Source organism: Agelaius tricolor, unplaced genomic scaffold, assembly GCF_023055355.1.
Source record: "Agelaius tricolor isolate 1412-34295 unplaced genomic scaffold, bAgeTri1.0.p SCAF_32, whole genome shotgun sequence".
In the NCBI taxonomy this organism is placed as follows: Eukaryota; Metazoa; Chordata; class Aves; order Passeriformes; family Icteridae; genus Agelaius; species Agelaius tricolor.
Window position 1 is genome coordinate 1,245,601 of NW_027269292.1, and position 17,074 is coordinate 1,262,674.

The following is a 17,074-nucleotide window of genomic DNA, read 5'->3' on the forward strand; positions in this document are numbered from 1 at the left end:
TCCTGAAGGCAGCAAGAGAACAATACCCTGTTTACCTATGAATAGACGTGGCCAGGGCAATGATTGTTTTCCTCCCGGGTAATCAGGAATAATCATCATCGCTTGACTCATACTGCTGAGATAACAGAAGTTGCCAGAAAGATACATCTGAATAGGGACTTCCCCTGACATGAACAGCGCCTGCCACTACTCAGGAAACAGCAACTGTCCCGCCCAGCACAGTGAAAGAAACTCTCATGCATATGCGGGGTTACAAAGGAAAGCAGCACCTCTGCCTCAGGCATAAAAAACTGCATAAAATAGCCTCGCTGGAAACAGCATGTGTGAACAAAGGGGGATCCGATGTGATAGAGGTCGGATCCAGGTTCACCCAGCGCCCATCCCGGGCTCGACGCTGTCTCTTTGGCTGTGGTGGTTTTGAGGACCATATTTTAGTCGCGGAAAAAGATAAATAAAATCTTTTCGCATTTTTGATAATTTGGCTTTTTGATTGATCATTTATAACACTCCTGAATGTAATGGGAAGAATTTTATCAGCCTCAGACCAGAAATAGCTATTAAGTTGCCTTCTGTGTGATGGCCACAGACTGGGCTTTTCTCCCCTTGTAGGAAAACAGTGATGTTGTCCTTTAGACCCTCCTATCAGATAATTTCTTCTCTTAAGGAGAAAGAAAAATATTGACTTATTTCCAAGCAGTCTAAAAAATAGTAGGAAGGTCTCAATCTGGTTTACTAAAAGGCTTTCACTATAAACACTGAAATAAAATAATCTAAAGGAACTAGAAAGGGATGTGCTTAAATGGAAATTTTAGACACAAATTCTGTAGTGGAATAGAACAGTTTTGGTCTGCCAAGGTGAGAAGGGAGAACTAAACAGGTTTACAGAAATTAACCAATGCTCCCCACTAAAACTAAAGCCATGGGGAAAGGAGTGGCAAGGAGTGAAAGGAGTAAGAAGAGATATTAAGTCAGTGATCATAGATTGGTCTTGGATTCTGTTCCTGTGGGTGAGTCACTTCTGTTCCTCATAAGCTAATTTCCAAAGTGAAGCACACGAAGTAGATATGTTGCTTTCAAAATTAAATAAATATTCTTAAACCTGATAAAATTGAACTTCTAAATTAATAGCAAAAAAAAATTGTTAGGAATTTGAAATTACTGTTCCAAGAACAACTGAACTATTTCCTTCCATCTTGCTCTCTCTTAGAGCTTGAGTCTCCTCCCAGCCCCTTTTCCAAAAGAGGTTTATTATTGTAACTGTGTGCAAGTAGCTGTCTCGCTTGTTCACTGTGCATGTAAGCTAGCTTATTATAACTTTGATTTGAAACCACATCAAATCCCTTTTTTATTTATTCATAATTTTTCTTAGGATCAGTTCCATAAAACCCTTTCATATACAGCATAATCACAGTTAAATCTTCTCCAAGAAATTCCCTGGCTGCCACAGCAATTGATTCTGAGCGCTGAGAGCTGAAGTGCTTCAGCCCATATGAAACACACCTCTATTTTTAACATACAAAAAACATTACTGAGGAAGTGAACACAAATACACTACCTGCCAAATCAAATCCTCAGTGAAGCAAAGAATGAACAAAGAATTTTTATAAGGTATCAAAATTACAATCTTTTTTCTCAGAGGAGAATTTTGATTTAACCATTTTGGAAGTCTCTCAAGACAAATAACAACAAGAACAAATCCTGTTCTTATAACATGATAGAAGGTCATCAGTGGCAGTATTTGTGAGCATGGTAGGTGTTAAAAATAGGTTAGAAATTGTTGTAAAATAGTTGATAGATCATTAAGCATGTACTGTTAGTTTGGTTATTATATTGTAAAAGGGGTTAAAAGGGTAGTTGTAAGAACTACGGTACTCAACATACCATAACACACCTCGGTAAAGTGCGTCACCCCACAGCGAACTGTACAGAACTGTAATGGGCCAATCAAGCACCTTAAACCTTCATGCAAATGAAGGATCCAAAAAGAAACCAATCCAAAGGGACAATAAACAGGATAAAAAGGGGCTTCTGACCCACTGAATCCTTGCCACTCCATCTGGGACATGGGGACATCGCTGCTGAGCAGCCCCAGCCCCGGTGCTGCAGCATCCTTGACGGGAATGCTCCTGCTCAGCCCAGGCCCCCTTGCTTTAGGCCTTTCTTTTTCTTATAATAAATTATGAAATCACTTTAGTACCAGGAGGTACTAAAGTACTCTCGTTTTTATCAGTAAAAACCTCATCACTGATACAGCATCTCCCAGTCTGTCAGTGCCTCCAAATTTTATCAATAATCAGACATTTGCTTCACTGTGAGCTGGTACAAAAACCCAGCTGACTTCTTAGAACTGCTGAAGACATTGAATATTCTGAACCTCCTGCATTTGACTCACTGACAACTTCCATGTCCTTGAATTTAATGTTTTGTCATTCTGTAATTTATAAATTATATGAAATGTGTAAGCCTTTGTACATAGCAGAGTCATCAAAACTCTGAGTTTTGGTTTTTTAGTTTTTGAGGTTTTTTTTAAATCAAAACAAAAAACCTCTACACATTTTCATTTAAAAAGCAAAATGTAAATATTATCCTGAAATTTGGGCCAGAGTTGGAAGCATTACTGTCTTCCAGTAGTAACAACATCACCATTTCAGCATTTCTGTGATAAAGCCCAGATAAATTCTGATGTATTTGCACATGTGCCACGAGGACTTCCATGGGAAGTACAGAGCAAATTCCTAGAATGTCACACTGTTTCCAGTGGACATCTCATTTGTCATGACTACAAGGGAAGATAAATAATTTTCAAAAACCTTTTGCTGGAGTCTCTACTTGCTCTGATATTGTAATTCACAGTGCCTTTTCACCTGCATGGTCTTACCCAACCTGTGTTACACTGGTCTGTAACACATGTACTATATGGTAGAGATAATTCATGCTATTAATGTATAAAATATTGTAAGATCCAAACTATGTCTTTTGACCATCCTGGCCATAAGTGTCTTATTCATATACATCTAGTTCCCGGACTTTGTTGAGATAACATCAGAGTTTTTAACGTAAGAATAGAAGCTTCCAGGGCGATAATTGCTGGCTTCCCTGGGTATCTGGGTCCACTCAAGAGTGATTATCGCCTCGATGATTACATCTACCACGATGATCGGGTGGCGCCACCCTGATGCATGTGAATGCTGACTTCCCGGAAGTCTTCTGATAACATCGAGACACCTGGACTGAGTCTTTGTCTACCTCTGCACATGTAAAGCCACGGTGACGCATGTGAAGAGACACAAAGAACATTCAGTCATCTCTGCCTCGGGCAGAATAAACTGTATAAAAACTTGCTGAGCGAGTCAGCATTCGTGAACCGAGGGGGAGACTCTGACATTTTGGAGGTCAGATCCAGGTTCACCCAGCGCCGATCCCGGGCTCGACCCTGACTCTTTGGCTGTGGTGGTTTTGACGACCGAACTTTGGTCTCGCGGACAAATTAATAAACCTTTGCTAAATTTTCTTATGAATTTGGCTCTCGATTTGATCATTTATAACACACAGGTTGGGTAAGAGACAACTGCCTGCATGGAAAAAGCAATAAATACTTTAAAATATCCTTTTAGGCACCCCAACATAAGAAAATCAACACAAAACCATTATAAACTAATGAGTATTGCCAAGACTGCTAAAAGGTTCAAGATGTTTTATGTATAAAATAATTTCAGAATTGAAATATCAATCCTTCAGCTGGATAAACAGAATTGATTAGTTCAGTGATGTCAGGACAATCTTTAAAACATGCTACATTTTTATTCTGCCTCAGAGCTGACAGATAAAAGTAAATGCTTTAGAAAAATAAAATGTAGCAATTTGGGTTTTTTTAAATCTACTAACTCTATTTATTTTATACACCAGAACAGAGACCACCTACCTTTCTTCCCCCTGTGTTTAGGCGAAGAGGAGTTAGGAAGGGATCAAAAATCATATGGCTGGTTTCAATATTGACAGGTGACTGTCTTTTCCCAACAGAGCAAAGATTCCAAGCTGAGTTCACCAAACCCCAGAAGGAGGGTACTGCAAAATATAAGAAAGTGTGAGTTTAATGGAAGTCTGGAAAGACTGTGGCAGTGCATGCCAGGCAGATGGCCAGGTAATTAATCTTGTCCGATTGTCTGTACACACACTTTGAAACTGAAAACAGGCAAATTCATCTTGCATCTGAAATTTAAAACTTCATACAACAAGACCAAAACATATGATTTCATATAATTTTGTATCAGGAAAGAAAGTGGATTAGTTCTTTTCCTCTTTGATATAATCCCAGGTTCAATAATAAACAGCTCTTTTGCTATTACAGAATATTTACTGAGCAATAGGAATGCTCAGTAATAGTCCTTATGCTAACTTTGCATATATTCCATGTGTCCTTGGACTGAAATGTTTCCATTCTACTCAACTTAAAAAAAATACTTAAAATATTTAGAAAATTAATTAAAACCCACAGAAATGTTGTAAGAGAAACACATGCTGATACTGGAGAACAGACTGTTCTCTTGAGGTTCTACCTATTTCTGTTCTGCTCACTTAAAATCTTTCTTTAGATAAAGTTTTGATATTAAAAAAAAATCTTGCTGGAGAAGTCACACCCTGGTAGTGAGAAAGTTTAAGTTCCTTCCCCGGGCATGCGATGGCTTGGAACAAGGAGGAAACACTAACTGTGGATAAACTGAGTTACTTCCTGCATTTTCTAACTGGAAAAAAAGTGTGATATAACTACATACTGCTGCATATCAGAGAACTGCAGCTGAGGGTCGCATTGCATCTCATCTGCAATTTACAGAAAAGATCAACCTGGACCTCTCTTTGGCTACTGAAAACTTTTCTGTAAATGAGTGGAGTGCAATTACAAGATATACAAAGGACATATTTAGATTTGTGTCTGCAACTTTGACCTTGTTAATTGTTCTGTAGTTTTGTGTAGCAGCTGAAAATTTTGCAATCTTCTTGTAAGATATTTTTGGCTTGATTTTTTTCTTTTAACATTTTGTTAAAAGCTTTAATAGCCTTTAAGCCTCAAGCATTCTTCTGATGCATGAACCATGTGTGACAAAGCCTCCAAACCCAGACTGGGGAAGACTGGGGCCCTGGGGCAGGAACACAAGTGCTTTGCCTGGTGGGTGGAGCTGAAAACAACACACTTGGGCTATAAAAAGCTTTTTTTGTTGTTGTGGTTAGTTGGATGCAGGAGTCTGTAGTGTGAATATTTGCTCCTGATTGCAATTTTTGGCTACTCTAGGGGGAGCAACAAAGAATTTTGGCTGGACTGGAACCTCATATTTACATTGGGTTTAACACATTGAGAGGATATTCCTTGGAGGGGAGAAAGGTGGAAAATATCTTCTGAATAATGCAGCCCTAGGATTATGGTGATCTTGATATTTTCCTTATGTTTTATACAACTCAGCTTTTTTTTGCCTTCAGAGTTTGAGTGTATGTAGGTATAAAACTTTGGTTAGGTTAACCTATATTTCATGTCACTTTTTCCACAAAATTAGATAAACCTTCTGGGGAATTCTTAGGTTGCTGCTTGCACAGCGAAACTTCGTTGTGTTTGTGCAGGAGTGATGGAAAGTGTTTTGCAGCTGTTGCCTGCTCCAGTAGTTCAGGTGTTGTCATCTACAAATGTTAACTCTTATTACAAAATATGTGAAAACTCAATTTTCAGTTGAAACTTTTTTATTCTTAGTGCCAGTGTGTCTGTGCAGCCACAGGTGCTACACATACAGGTGAACTCTAACAGCCATAATTGACATGGTGCTGCCAGCAGAGCTTAAAGCTGCCTTGCATACAAATTTTATGTGACTATGTGCTACTAATCCCTTAAATTTGCTAGTGACTTAGTTTTTTTTAACACCTGAAACAGACAATCAAATCAGCAACTCCTCTTAGGATATACTGCATGAAAATCTCAGAGGAGGGATAATGGTGGAATGCTTCAGAGCCATGGGAAAGCAATGATCAGGGAATAGCACCAAAAATAGGTGGAATTGCAGATGCCCATATCAAATTATGTCAGTAGTCTTTTATTTGAGTAACAAACCCTGTGTGCCACTCCAAAGAAGGTCAGATGGAAGGCCCCTAAAATAAGTGAAGCTTTGAAAAATAAATAGGCAGTATGGTCTTAAAAGGTTTTTTGCTCTATTTACCCTCCCAGTCAATTCCCACTTCCACTGTGGACTTAGAAGCTTAGAGGAGCTCACAGAATATACTAAACAATAGTGCTAATGCTCTGAAATTGAATAGAACAAGTGTAATGCAATTAAAACCAAGCCATCTCACAACTAGTTGGGCTTTTTCTGAAGAGAGATACCATAGCAGGTCACTTCAGCTTTTGTAAGACAGAAAATCCCTTTTATACAGAGGCCTAAAATAAAAGTTTAGGTTAATTGCGAGAGCCTGGTTTCCCTTGTTGTGTTATTGGTCATATTTTAAAAAAGGGAATTAATGAAACTGTAGAGCTGTAGAATCAAGGCGGGTGGGAATATTGCATGGGAAATCTGTTGCTTCAATAGTATCTAGTATTACTTAAAAAAAGCCTAAACATTCTGGCCAGAAATATTCCTGGAATTGGTAAAAAACAAGTATTTAGCAAGTTTTTTTTAAAAAATAAAAAACCTAGACAATCGTAAGTGCAATAAAACAGCAAACCAAACACATCATGTCACTATCTTCAAGCTGATAGCAAAACAGTTTATGATGCAAGTGGGATTGACCCAGAAAAGCTGCACTGGAAAAGGGCTGCTAGCAGGGGTTGTTTTATAATGTTATTTCCTGTTTGTGACAGGAAACCCTGCATTCTCTGCTGTGCCTGTCACAACAGCCTGGAACTTGAGGGGAGGGAGCTGCAGAGTTGTGGCATTGCCCTGCAAAGGTCACAGCTGTCAGCAGACATGTGAGTCTGAGCTGAAATCTTCAATTCCTCTCTAAACACCCAAGACTGGAGCTCCAGGACCTCTTTAGTCCTGTTGCTATTTCTGAGCACACAAAGAGAAAAGTTCCCCACAGCTGCACTCACCCCACGGATCAGAGTGATTCTACCTGTGCTTCAGACCAAGGTTAATTAAGATGACTAACTTAGGACTGCACACCTAAGTTGATTAGAGGATGGGGCTGCTAAAGCAATATTAATGTCTGATTACATTTAATTAATTAGTGCTGCTGCTTAGATGCCCAAAGTGATCTACAAGTATTCAGAACTGTAACAGAAAAATCTAAGAATGTTCATGTAGGAAGCCAAGGCTTAAATTAAACATAGGTACTGAATTAACTGTTTAGTCTGAAGAAATCAGGTGTATGAATGTAGGAGAACATATACAAATAGTCATCATTTTTTATTCCAGCTTAACTAGCAGACAAGGTTTTACTTGGGCTTAAGTCATTAATGAAACAGTATCTCCTTTCCCATAATTATATTCTATTTCCATAAAAATCTACTCATGTGTGGAATTTGCTGCTTTTTTGTGTGTAGACCTCTGAAGCATTTAGACAATTCCTGTAATGTACAGGAGCTACTGTGACTCTCTAGTTTGCACGCAGGCCAAATACCAGCTCTAAATATCATTTAATAAGGTGCTCCAGCTTCTGGTTATTGTACCCAAAACCTGAATATAGTGATCGTGTCATCTCTTCCTCTATAAATCCCCCTAAACTTGCACTGCTTGGGAGCTGAGTTGTTGCAAACATATTACACAGATATCAGATCATAAGTTTGTGTCTGATCAATGCCTTCAATCTTCTCCTAACAGAAAATTCAAGAGTTTATATGCTGTGTATGCTGGCACACTATGGACAACAAATTTTTGTGTGTGTGTGTGTGTGTGTTATATGGTGAGGTGGATTACTTACATTTTATACCTCTGCAGGAATCTCTGACTTCTTTATTTAATTTGTATCTTATTGCAGCTGCTCTCTTTTCAATTTACTGGGAACAATTTATATTGAGATAGATGAAGATGCTTCAGCATCAGCATGACACAAAAGGATGAGGGATTCTAATGCTTTTACTAAACCCATGCAAAACAGGAGTGAAACAAAAGCAGCTAGAAAAATAATGGAAGAATTGAGAGCTATTCTGGTGATGAGTACCAAGGATTTGCTGAAATAAATATGAGCCTCCCCTCTCTAGAGGAAAGCAATGAAAGGTGTCCCAGAAGGATGTCCTTCCATAGAGACAGCAAACTTGCAGATAAGCAGAATGGTATAGCCTGCAGGGAACAATTTGCATTTGTGCTGAGAGGAGCCAACAGTTTTCCCAGGATAGGAACTGGGAAAGGTGTGTACTGTGTATGACATATGAATTGCCTAACTGCAATAAAAAGTCATGCTGGACTCAAAAGATTTGGGTCCTGGAAGGGCTGTGGACAAGTATCCAGTATGAAATGACTGGAGCAAGGACTCTGCTTTAGCAGCAACTATAGAAACAACACTTTTTGCATCCAAAAAATTTGTAGGTTTGGTGCTTGGTTTGGTGTTTGGTCATGGTTTAGTTGTGGGTCTGGGGTGTTGGGTTAAGGGTTCTATAATCTCAGAGGTCTTTTCCAACCTTAGTGATTTGATGATTGTGTAATAGATATCCCACTACAATGAAGCCATGTCTCTTTAGGAATGAAAAGCCTTGTGTTGTTGTTTTTTGTGTAAGCCAGTGAAGAACCAAATAGAAATGAAGAATCTTATTTAATTGCCACCAGAATGAAGGTGCTCTGGGTTGTTTTGAGCCTTTGTTTAAACAGGGAACAGAAGCCAGAAAATTTCAAATACAGGAAATAAATAGGGTGGCTGGAAGTAAGGGAGCATTTTCAAAAAAATGCTGTCCAAATAAGAAAAATGGAAAGGGTGATAAACTCTGACCAGTTGAATAAGAAACTAAAATAAGACATGCCAGAAGAAGATATCAAAGAACAATTTCCAAGGGTCTTAAAAGCCACTAATAACTTTTTTAAGAGTATGAGAAGCAAGGACACTGGCTGAGTGTGTTGGACCAGCTGGTGATCAGGTTGTAAGAGCAGTGCAGGAAGCATTATGTGTCAGTAAAACTGTATGAATTCTTTTCCTTACTGCTCACAAAATGGTGTCAAGGGATGTTCCCACACATCTTTTATGAGCTCTTTCATGAGGAATGAATCTGAGAAACTGTCTCAGAATCAAGCACCAGAAAAGTGACTTTTAGTATAAACAGATAAAATTAACAAATTCATTCAGGTCAGACAGAACTCTAGGATGAATACCACAGTGATGTGAACTGCCAAAATCCTTGCTTAAAATCTGCACCAGTCTTGGAGAGACAAAAAGTGGCAAATGTGATCCAATTTTTATGGTGTTTATTTTTATAGATGCTTGTTTTTCCCAAGGTATCTGCTATGATCCCTGTCAATGACACAAGGTGAAGTCTAGGCAGGACAGTCAGGTTATTTCTGTTTTACTGCACCAAGCCTGTAAATTCCTCTTTGAAATCTGCTCAACTTCCAAGAGCACAGATTCTCTGAATGTAAGTTTCTCCAGAGTTCAGGAATTTAAATGAAAAGTGTCAACTTATCCATCAGCACATCTTTGTTTATATTTTTAAGCCTTACCACTGGCTCTGGCAATGGCGTAAAACACCATAAAAGATTGTATTTGTGCAGTGATTATTCTTGCCCTGTGTAATTACTGGTACCTCAGATAAAATCTCAAGCTACTTTATTGAGGCTGGAAATTGGAACCACAGAGAGAATCAGTAATCTGTGTACATCAATAAAGCAGTCCATTAATTATTTCCACCTACTCAGCTTGAAAAAAATTATCATACCAATTCCTCTGGATAACCACATGACCTGCTCTGCCTCTACATAAAAGCCAAAGGTAAAGTCATAAAGGCTTTGAGAGATAAATCAGGGACACCAAAGAAATGACAGAGTATAGAACGACATTCATCTCAGTAATTGGTCACAGAAATCTCCAGACTGCTGTAACATTAGACACTATCACAATGGCTTCAAATTTGAGAACTGAAAGTGTTCTGTTTTCTTTTTAGCAGCAAAGCGTTGACAGCTGAAATATATCCTCCAGAGTAAGACAGCATTGCCATTATTCAAGAGATAGTAAAAAAACTTAAAAATTTTAGCAATAAATCTTGAAACATATAAAAAATTAAAATTTTTAAGAACTCCAGCAGCATCATATTCTATACTGCTAATTCCATACTGGTCCATTCAAATGTCATCTTCCCTCTGTATGAAGGATTCTCAGTGACAAGAAATGTTGAACCACTGCACTTGTTAAATGAGAGATAACAAAAAAAAGGAAGGGGAAAATGAGGTTTTGAGATTCTGGTATGATACTGTCTTTTAAAAGGTGGCTATTTTCTGCTATGCCTTTAATAAAGACATCATGCAATACCCTCTTGAATTTACCTTTTAAATTATAGCTGCTTATTTGTTCCTAATTAGACATTTTCTTAAATTAAGAGTTAAATTACCTGGGAAAAAGTATTTAGCAGTCAAAATTAGTGACCTCTGGCCCTGCAAAGCTTTTGCTTTTTTTTTTTTTTTACAAATTTAGGATATAAGTGTAGAACACAGTACCACTCCTTTCATTACAGTGATTAAAACAGACTAATTCACTTCTATAAATTATGTCAAGCTAGGGGTAAAGAGTAGTTATACAACAGTATGTAATTACATTTTTCTCTGCCACCCTCTGGTGAGTTCACACATACTAGAACTATACAATCAAACACTAATGCTTCTGAAAAATATAGGTCAGCTGCCTGTAGAGGTATTTACAGATGCTTCTCATATTGACTTTTCTCTTTTCATTATTCATGTGCCAGGAGTAGAAATGGGCACCTAGAGGGAGAGGTATATCCAGGTCCAAAAGTAAGCAGGTAACCCTTCTAGGGTCAGGGTTACTAAATTTCTGAGAAGATAATGTGTTTCGCTCTCACTCTAGTCAAAAAGATACTATAGTTTTGGGGGAAATGGGTTTTTCCCCCAAAAAATACTTTTTTGTAATATGAGTGAAGATCCTGTTGGTGAAAGAGTTAGCACAACTATGGCAAAAAAAAAAAAAAATTGGAAATGAAAACAGATTAAAGAACAGTTTGGTTTAAAGGTTAAAAAGCAACTGGGATGTTTAGCGGAGCTGGCACAGATTGTTCATTAAAGTGTCAGTCCTGGGTAAGGGAAATCCTTCTTGGCAAATGAACTAAAAATGAGAAAGGGGAGGACAGCAGCATCCTACCCCTCTTTTCCATCCCCAGTCCCTATGGGCTGGATCTGTGCCCTGCCTGCCTTTGAGTGGGACATTGGGCCCACTTCCTCTGCCTGCCAGTGCCTAGGCTGTGGGTATGACTAATGAGCTGCCATGAATTACTGCCACTCAGCTGGTAATTTCTAACCAAGTCTGGTCAGCCATCAATCACTGACAGAGTTCAACAGATTTCCCTCAAACCAGGCACAGACACAACTGAGAGCATTTGCCTGGCACTCATTGTAATTTGGGGGGTGGAAAACAGGGAGAGTTCACCCTGGAGTTGAAGCGTGGACTGAAAGGGAAAAAGCTGAAATGCAAAAAAAAGCTGTCATGGTCGTTCTGGACTTGAAATGGGACTTTGCATTAAAATGCAGGAAACCCAGATTTTGAACTATCCTGTGATCTCTAATCTTTCCTCTTCATGTTCTTCATCTTTGGGTTTTTTTGTGGCTCATGCTGTAGAACTGGGGACTAAGGCTGTGCTGTTAAAATGAGTAACTGTTCTGAGACAGGATGAGTGAGATGTAAGACTTTAAAGAGGATCCAGAAGAAAGGTGAAGAAAGCCTCAAATAGATGAAATTGAATAGAAAAAGTTGTTCAGAGAAAAGTAATTCGAAACTTATTGTTTTAAGGGAAAAGACTGCTTATCCAGCAGATACCTTGAGCTCTATTCTGTAGATTCAGCTTTATTTTAATTTATTTGGGTTACTATCGATCCTTCTGCTGAAAAATATAAGTTAAAGTATGAACAAAAAAAATAACAAAAGACAGCATATTTATACTATCGAATGTGCTTTTTCTAGGTATCCCCATGCCTTACAGTATACTGTTACTAAAATAAACATAACTTTCAGGTATTAAGTTGGGATTTAACTATTTATTGCCAAATCCAGTGCATGCCGGCTGGTGCATCCTTTATTAGAATGGGTTTACTGAGCATCTCACTCTGGAACTGCAGGGCATTAGGAGATTCAGTTTGGAGAAGGCAGGTGTATGGAGCACTCAGGAGAGGTTAACAAGTCCCATTCTCAAAGGCATTTTTGTGTGTGATAGCAACCCCTTGAGAATTACTTGTAGCTCTGCACTATTTTGGTTTCCCACAAGGCTCCTGCAGGTAATGACAGGCAGGAGGCAGAAATGTCCAGCCTCTGCTGACTTGCAAAGACAAGTGGGGAGCCAGCACAGAGTTCAGCACTGAGTGCTGCAGTTTGTATCTGTAATGACTATTCAAGACAGTGATGTTCTCTGCTCTGGTGTTTTCTGGAGAAATCAGATTTCTCTGACCCCATCCCATAGGGCTCTGGCTCTGCCTGGGAATGCTGCTTCTGCAGTGAGATTACCAAAACACTGTAACTTTGATTATTCTTGGAAAGGCCAGAAGTGAGCATAGCTGACTTGACAAAATTACTCACCGGCTGGAAAAAATGTTGTCTGGGCAATCCTGATCTCTTAGAAGTCCAACCTGGTACTGCCAAGCCACAACTCTAAACAGAGTCAGAACTACAAAATACTTTGGAATGGAAAGAAACCTTGGCTTCCCCTCAGAGACTACATCAAATTATTCAGGTAATTGCTGGGCAGTGATTGATCCTTCACTGAATGATTCATTTTCCTTTTTGTGGTGAAGACTCTCAAAGTCTCATATTTCTTTTGGGACAGAATCTAGTCCCTGTTTCCCTGACCACCTATTGGACACACAGCAAGTGGCACTCAGCCCCAGCAGACAGGCTGCTGAGCACAGCAGCCAGTGAAATCCTTATCTAGGAAAACTTCCATGTTCATGGAGAATCCAGATCTCTTGTACCCAGAGATTCATTTGAAATACTTTTCTGCGTTTCTGGTGTGTAACAGGCAGAAGCACTTTGTGGTCCCTCTCACTTGGGATAAACCTGTTTTTATGGGAGTCTCAGTAAGGAGCCTCTAGGGAAGTCTCACTTCTGCTCTCTCTTCCTCTTGAGCAACATTGGTATCTTGCAGGTCTCTGAAGCATCTGACAAACTCTTTGCGCAGGAGTTACTCTCTGTGATGTAATGGGATAGCTGAGTGCAAGGGTATTTCTTGTTTCATGCCACATTTTCTGAATTCTGTATTCTGGACTAATACACTGCATAGCACATAGAACTGTTTCTTACCCAAGAAGTTCCTGCATCATCAATCAGCTGAATGTCAGGTGGTCACTACTATGATAGGTGTAAGGCTGATCATTATTTACCTAGTTTTCAGAAAGACTGAATGAATTGTCTGAATTCTCGGAAATCAGGTAAAAATAAGGGAAGATAGGAAAGGATGCACTTTGTCTTGAAAAAATGGGCCACTTACATAATCTAAAAAGGTCTGTCAATGTGCTGACTAGTCCAGAAACATAATTTATCAACAACATAAATACCAAAGAACTTCTTAAATAGGAAAGAAACTGCACTGCTATCTGTAAATCCCCTGCAACCTAGAGAACAAATGAAATTAATCATAATTAAACCTTCACCAAATAGCTAAAATGTGATACATGGATGGGAAGACATCTAACATTACATGTAAACCTACTCTTTAAGTTCCAAACCTGCTTGTTAGAGCTGTTCAGGTGGGTCTATTCATGACCCTCATGACCCTCTAGAGAATGGAAGGCAAATACTACATGCTTACTCATGTTTTCCATACTATTAAAGTAAGTTTTCTGCTTTTAATCCTTTATGAACTTTCCAACATTAGAAAATCGTATACCATTGGATTAATTGCTTTTTGTGATAGTCAAATATACTGCTTTTATATACTGATATACAAATATACTGATTTTTTTTTATTGACAAGGTCACATTTCAAAACTTTAGGTCCATTAATGCATTCAGTTTTGAACTGTGCTGTGAATCTGAACTTCCAAACAAACTTGCTGATCTTACTGAGGCTGCTTTTGGACAGAGATACAGCAGATGCTGAGTTTTGCTGTCAGTGAGGAAACATTCTGAAAATATATTTGTTTTCACAAGGCTGTGAAGATTCTTAAATACTCACCTAAATGTGTATTAAATGATAGTAGCAAGTGCGTTTTCATTTACTTTGACATTTCTGTCTTGGCAGTTGAACACAAAGGAATGTTCTGCAGCTATACCACTGCACAGGAGAAATGGCAAGGTTCTCAGACTGGTTTTGTCTGAAAACAAACCAACTAAACCCTTCCAAAATTTCTCCAACCCCAAAAAAACTAGAGTGGGGGTGGGGAAGGAAGCAAATAATACTTTAGGCATTGTTTGGGAGTGGAGAAAGGGCGGAGAGGTTTGGATGTGATGGGACAGTGCAGGCAGGGAAGTGTGAGGTGAGGAGGGTGTGACTGACCCACTGCCATCCCACACCCTTTGGAAAAAATGATCACCTACAAATTTCAACAACAGGATTCAGAATGTAGAGCTGAAATTCATGTTCAATGTAGCACAGATTAGAGATTTTGATCTCTACTCTCACATCCTTTTTCTGTCTAGATTTAAAACTCACTCTCTGCAAAATACAGGTAAAAGTGTACATGTCTCCATCTACCTTTACTCTATTACAAGGACTAGATCTTGAGTGCCAACAAATTGTAGTAGGTAAGACCAGGATGTCAATGATTTTCTATTTTTCATGCTTGAATTTAAGAAAAGGCCTTTTCAAGTTCTTTTATTAAGTAAGAAGCGCTGAGTTAAACCATTCCAAGGTATTGCCTTAACTATTCCACCAAAAATTAGCTAAGAGAGGACAGATCATGTGCTCTTAAATGATTTGTGTGTTGTGCCAAGGCTCTGAAATGGGCAGGATCTGCTTTGTGCTTCCCATGAGTGCAGGGTCTGCAGTCTCCTTGGATATGGCTCATAGGGTGGATGGGGGAGAACAGGTTCAGGGGTGACACCAAGGAGCCAGACCGGGACAATGGTGGGGGCTGTGTCCTAAAGCAGGGCTGAGCTTCAGGGCAGAGAGCAGACTCCCAGGACAGGCTACTCAGGGGATGTCTTGAACACAGCTCAAGGAGGCTGTACATGCGAGCCAAAGGGCCAGAACAGCACAACTCACAGCAGCAACCGAGGGACAAGATCAACTCTGCTCTGAGTGCAGCAGCAGGAATGGATGCAGGGAATGGAAAAGGAGTGGATGCTCCCTCTTGGATGTAAGACAGAGTTTGGGACTGTGCTGCTCTGTTGCCCATAGTGCACAAAAACACTGTGACACAGGAGTAACTGAGCTGTGAAAGTCAAGTGTGCTCAAGGTTAGCTGAAACAGCACTGCAAGCAGAACCCTTTGTTATTTCCAACTAGCAACTCCACAAACTCTGACTGAAAAGCTGTTTAGCACAGCAGTGATCTTTTCAGAGTGCTCCTTATCCAACTGTTTCTCTAACCGGTGGGTGTCTGCATGGCTCAGTGTCAATCACATGGCATAACAAAAAATGCTGCTTATCTGACCAGTGCTGGCAGGGGGCCTGAGTTTGAAAAGCAATAACCATGTGAAATTTTCTTTCTGTGGCTTGTAAGGACGTACCTAAGCTTGTGAAAAGTGCCAGTACATAGCACACTGTTTATATGAGAAATGCAGCAGTGCATGAGCACCTTTTGAGTTGCAAGGTAACTGCTCCACCTCCAAGAACATCTCAGTAGCACCAAACATCCTCCAGCAGTGCAAGGGGATGCTGGTCAGAGTGGCTATGTCAGGATGCAGAATCCTAAAATCTCTTGGAAGCAGAAAGAGCAGAAACTGCTCTCCAGTGTGTCACAGAAGGGCCATAGCTCTGGAACACTCCTGACAGCCCATTCCTGCCAGAGACTGTAACAACTCAGATGGAATGAGCATCAATTGCTTCCAAGGGAGATGTGTAAAAGATAATGAATGTTGCCTTTTTGGCTGCCAAGATTCAATATAAGATAGTGCCTTGGAGGCTTAATTACTTGTGACCTTCACCCAGAAATACATCTTAAGTTGTGGATACAGAATTTGAAGATCTTTCTAGCAGTAGAGGAATAAAATCACACCTGCCTGATGAAAAGGCAGGTTTTAGGAAGAAAAGTGTTAAATGGTTACATCAAGATTGATTAGAAAATGTATAACTATGCACTTTGAAAAGACTGCAGAATTCAAGAATTACCTTATGGACCCAAGCTTCTAAATCAACTCTGAAATTTATTATGAATATCAAATACACAAGGTAATTAAAAAAAAATTGCTCAGATGCAGAGGCAAAATCTGTAGCTTCATAACCACTGAAAATATACATTTCAATTCACCTCTGTGTCACAGGCTAATACTTTTAGAAATTAATGCACAGAATAATCCTGGAAACAGAACTAACTGACCTAGTTCATGGTAATTCCTTATTTTATTAGGAAAAAAATTATTCTGACGTATGTTTCCACTTGATATTTTAGGTTTAATTTGAATTAGCTGAATAAGCCTACAGTTTCCTGCCAAAGGGCTGTTCAGAACAAACTGGTCCCATAAACTGACCAGTACCTTCCATTAGTGAACCAGTCTGGTTTTAACACAAGCAAAAAATAAAGCGCAAATTTTGAAAACAAATTGTATTAACTGACCTGAATACATTTGGTGTTAGTTGACATGATTTCAGTTTGTGCTCTCAGGGAAAAAGAGAACACAGACTCTTATTCATGGCCACAATATTTATTTTTCTGTAAGAGCCTTGTGTGTTTAAGGTATCTGGCAATGTGATTTATTTTTATTATTTATACATTTCTAGAAGAAGTAATATCCAGAAGGCTTAGAAGTACAGATTAGCTCCATTTAGCATTCTTACTTCTGTTTAAACTTCTAACACAAAAC

At 39.1% G+C, this 17,074-nt stretch overlaps 1 protein-coding gene across 7 annotated transcripts in view; it reads right to left on the reverse strand.

Moving 5' to 3' along the window:
- Positions 1–17,074, reverse strand: part of CA10 (carbonic anhydrase 10) — a 207,727-nt gene that overhangs the window by 123,220 nt on the left and 67,433 nt on the right. For all 7 annotated transcript variants that reach the window (XM_071451268.1, XM_071451267.1, XM_071451266.1 and 4 more), the window contains one exon: positions 3,923–4,065. In XM_071451268.1, the coding sequence (XP_071307369.1) occupies positions 3,923–4,065 (143 nt within the window). The remainder of the gene's footprint in view (positions 1–3,922; positions 4,066–17,074) is intronic.